The 2477-nt window shown below is 41.2% G+C and overlaps 1 protein-coding gene across 1 annotated transcript; it reads right to left on the bottom strand.

The window, feature by feature from the left end:
* Nucleotides 1-1532: 1532 nt before the first annotated feature.
* Nucleotides 1533-2477, bottom strand: LOC147352292 (olfactory receptor-like protein DTMT). Its single transcript, XM_086359650.1, has one exon. The coding sequence runs from the start codon at nucleotides 2475-2477 to the stop codon at nucleotides 1533-1535; it is 945 nt and encodes a 314-aa protein (XP_086215776.1).

Raw genomic sequence — 2477 nt, 5'->3', positions numbered from 1 at the left:
ACTGTCAAAATAAACTTGTCAAATGGATTCATTTTACTATACAAAATTGACTCTTCAAATGTAAATCAAAACTAGAATAAGGTATCATCTCACTGCAGTTAGAATGGCTATCATTAAAAAGTCTATAAATAATAAATGCTGGAGAGGGTGTGGAGAAACAGGAGCCCCTCCTACATTCTTGGTGGGAATGTAAATTGGTGCAGCACTATGGAAAACAGTATGCAGTTTCCTTAAAAAACTAAAAATAGAGTTACCATATAACCCTGCAGTCCCACTCCTGGGCATATACCTAGAAAAAATGAAAACTATAATTTTAAAAGATACATACTCCACAATGCTCACAGCAGCACTATTTACAATAGCCAAGACATGGAACCAACCTAAATGTCCATCAGCAGATGGATAGATAAGAAGATGTGATACAAACACACACACACACACACACACACACTAGAATATTACTTGGCCATGAAAAGGAATGAAATACACAGATGAGCCTAGAGATTATCATTCTAAATGAAATAAGTCAGACAGAGAAAGACAAATATCATATAATATCACTTACATGTAGAATCTTAAAAAATGATAAAAATGAACTTATTTATAAAACAGACACAGACTCGTAGACACAGAAAACAAACTGATGGTTACCAAAGGGGTCAGAAGGAGAGGGATGCCTTAGGAATTTGGAATTAACAGATATGATGACCCCAGATGGGTTGGAACCAGATGGTTGATGACATTGACTCTTGGTTACATCATCATCAACAAATCAGAAAACTGACCGTGAGTGATCATGGACCCCATAACCCTGTCCCCAGCAAGTAATCCCTTCTTCTTTTCCCAATATAATCTCTGAGTAAGACTTGGCAAGTGGGAGTTGGTTCTTTGGGACATGATTTCACATTCTCCCCAGGATTGCGAACTTCCTCAATAAAGGAAGCTTTCCTTTTACCCAACACTTGTCTCTCAGCATTGGATTCTTGAGCAATGAGGAGCTGAACTTGAGTTTGGTAACAAGGTCAAAAAAACATAAGGTAGACACAAAAATAAATCAGAGGGAGAGAAAAAGCTAAGATATACAATGATGTAAAAAATGTGCACAGGAAAGTGAATAGGACACATTTAGGGGAGGCTGGGAGGTTTGTGAAGTGTGGATCTTATTTCACACTGATCTAAGAGCATAATTATTTTAAAATAATACCAGAATCAAAGCAAAGTTATAACTTAAAAAAAAAAAAACTCCTGCATTATATTAGTGTAAGCATGCAAAGTGTGAGTTTCATTTAAAAAGCTAATCTTACAATGTGCTTTTAGAGGGTCCCATAAGGAAGAAAAAGAGGAAGACCTTGCTACAAGATCATCAAGACCTCTTTCCCTAGTTCAACTACGCAACTACACTTTACCTATTGAATGATTATGTTCTATGTCATTTTAACAAAAGTTTACATAGTGACAAAAAAAGTCTGAAATAATATTTCAGTATTAATATATCTCCTACATAAAACTGTGTAGAAATACCAACCTTATCATCAAAGAGAGAAGTGAATTTTCTTTCTACAAATGACTCTTCTGAGAGCTCCCTTCATGTCTCTGTTCCTCAGGCTGTAGATGAAGGGGTTCAGCATGGGGGCCACCACAGTGTACATCATAGACATGACAGTCTCCTTAACAGTGGAATTATGAGCTGATGGGCATAAATAGAGACCAATAATTGTCCCATAGAAGAGAGACACCATGGTGAGGTGGGAGCCACAGGTGGAGAAGGCTTTGCAGATGCCCTTGGCAGAAGGGACCTTGAGGATGGAGGACACGATTTGTGCGTAAGACGTGATGATTAGTAGGAATGGGATGACGATAATGAGCCCTCCGACGAAAAATATGACCAACTCATTCACTCGAGTGTCAGAGCAGGACAGCTTCAGCAGAGCAGACAAATCACAGAAAAAATGGGGGATCACATTGTCTTCACAAAAATGCAGCCTGGCCATGAGCAGGGTGTGCAACATGGCATGGAACGTGGTCAGCACCCAGGGCAGCAAAACCAGGAAGAGACAGAGCCTGGGGCTCATGATGGTGGTGTAGTGCAGGGGGAAGCAGATGGCCACGTAGCGGTCATAGGCCATGGCCACAAGGAGGAAGTCCTCCAGGTCTCCAAAGAACAGGAAGAAGTACATTTGTGTCAGGCAGCCAGCATAGGGGATGGACAGGTCTTGGCTCTGCATGTTCTGCAGCAACTTGGGCATTGTGACAGAGGAGAAGCAGAGGTCAGAGAAAGACAGGTTACTGAGAAACAAATACATGGGTGTGTGGAGGTGGGGGTCCAGGCAAATGAGGACGAGGATGAGAAGGTTCCCCAGGACGGTGGTAACGTACATGGCCAGGAACAGGGCGTAGAACAGGTTCTGATGCTCTGACTTGATGGGCAGTCCCAGCAGGAGGAACTCTGAGACAATAGTTTGATTCCTTCCTGTCAT

This window comes from Bos grunniens, chromosome 19 (assembly GCF_055505025.1).
Source record: "Bos grunniens cultivar Pamir isolate PY7600 chromosome 19, Bosgru_T2T1.0, whole genome shotgun sequence".
Classification (NCBI taxonomy): domain Eukaryota; kingdom Metazoa; phylum Chordata; class Mammalia; order Artiodactyla; family Bovidae; genus Bos; species Bos grunniens.
Note: the sequence above shows the minus strand (reverse complement) of the source record. Positions and strands in the feature narration are given on the sequence as shown.